This window comes from Ailuropoda melanoleuca, unplaced genomic scaffold (assembly GCF_002007445.2).
Source record: "Ailuropoda melanoleuca isolate Jingjing unplaced genomic scaffold, ASM200744v2 unplaced-scaffold5215, whole genome shotgun sequence".
Classification (NCBI taxonomy): Eukaryota; Metazoa; Chordata; class Mammalia; order Carnivora; family Ursidae; genus Ailuropoda; species Ailuropoda melanoleuca.
This window is the reverse complement of record NW_023225115.1, coordinates 421-1,736: the sequence shown is the minus strand read 5'-3', so window position 1 is coordinate 1,736 and position 1,316 is coordinate 421. Positions and strand designations below refer to the sequence as shown.

The window sequence follows — 1,316 nt, the reverse complement described above, 5'->3', positions numbered from 1 at the left end:
AAGCAAATAATATTTTGAAATGATTTTCCAATGTAACACATAGGAGCCCGTGTATCCCAGCCCACGGCGCCGCAGGCAGGCCCGGGTGGGGGTCGGAGGGTAACATCTGCAACGCAGCAGCCCGTGTGCCCTGGAGGCCGGCAGATGGAGGGTGTGGAGCAGCCCACAATCCTGCCCTCAGCGGCGCCGCGGAGTTGATTGTAGCTCCGTTTCTACCATTAATTATAATCACAGCTGTACCCCTTTTCCTGGTACTGAAGCTCACTGGAGGCTTTTCATTAACACCTTATTCCTCCAAACATATCTGGGGCACAGCATGTTGTCTTCCAGGTGTGGGGGTGGAAAATTACAGGCTGGTAGCAAGAACAGGGCACATACTCTCCCCCGTTTTTCAGGCACCCAGGCTTGTCCTGCATGAAATTGCAGGTGAACCCAACCTTCTGTGTCTGCAGGCAGACTTCTTCCATGGACCACACACCACCTGACACCATGGGCCTCCTGTGGCAGTTCCACCGTCTCCATCTTCCCAGCCCTGGCTGCGATTCTGGACCAGGAGGCAAACACAGCATCGGGGGGCCGAGGTTGTCACGACAACCGTATCGACTCCTTCTAGGAGAACATCAGACCCAGCAAGGGCAGATGCCCCGCCCTCCGGGGGAGCAGCCACGTCAGGACGGTAGGTTCCATCAGAAGATAGCCTTTTTTCAGAACTTTCCGGAGACATTTCCCCCTGGTCTGTCTGTGATCTTCTTTGTGAATGTGTGTGAATCTTGGCCTCCTCTGCGGTGACAGGAATGTTCTTCTTTTGATCGGGGTAAGCATATTCGCAGATTCGCTTATATACATCTAGTTTCTGGCCTTTGGTGCTCAGCTTTAGTTGTTGGCACCAGGCCCGCAGGATGTCTCGGTGAAGCACGTTGGCTGGTGGCAATTTAGGAGGTAATGGAGGAACTGGGATTTTCTTCCGAAGTCTTACTCTTCCATTGCCTTGTGCCTCCTTTTCTGAATGAGAAGCTTTTTCTTCTGTCATAGATCTTTTTCGTTTGGTCCCTCTCTCGGAGTTTCTTTGCAACTTTGTTTCCCCAGAAGCCTGCTGTTTCTCTTTGGCTTCTTCTGGTTGAGATTGGCGAGCAAGAGAGTCTTCCCCCAACTTCGTGGAGTTCTTTTTGCCTTTTGCTTTCTCCATATCCAAAGAGAAGTCAAGGTTGACAAAAAAAAATTTCTTCAATTGCCCCTACTTCTAAAGACAGCAGGGGAGAGGGAAGTTGTCAAGGAAGAGTAAGAGCAGCCCATGTTGCCTTCTCTTTTCTCTGTGC

General features: G+C 51.1%; 1 protein-coding gene across 1 annotated transcript; it reads right to left on the bottom strand.

Moving 5' to 3' along the window:
- Window positions 1–261: 261 nt before the first annotated feature.
- LOC117799536 (developmental pluripotency-associated protein 4-like) lies at window positions 262–1,030 on the bottom strand. The gene is given in 2 exon segments (XM_034652022.1): window positions 262–573; window positions 575–1,030. Coding segments are annotated over 2 exon segments (768 nt in total).
- Window positions 1,031–1,316: the final 286 nt, after the last annotated feature.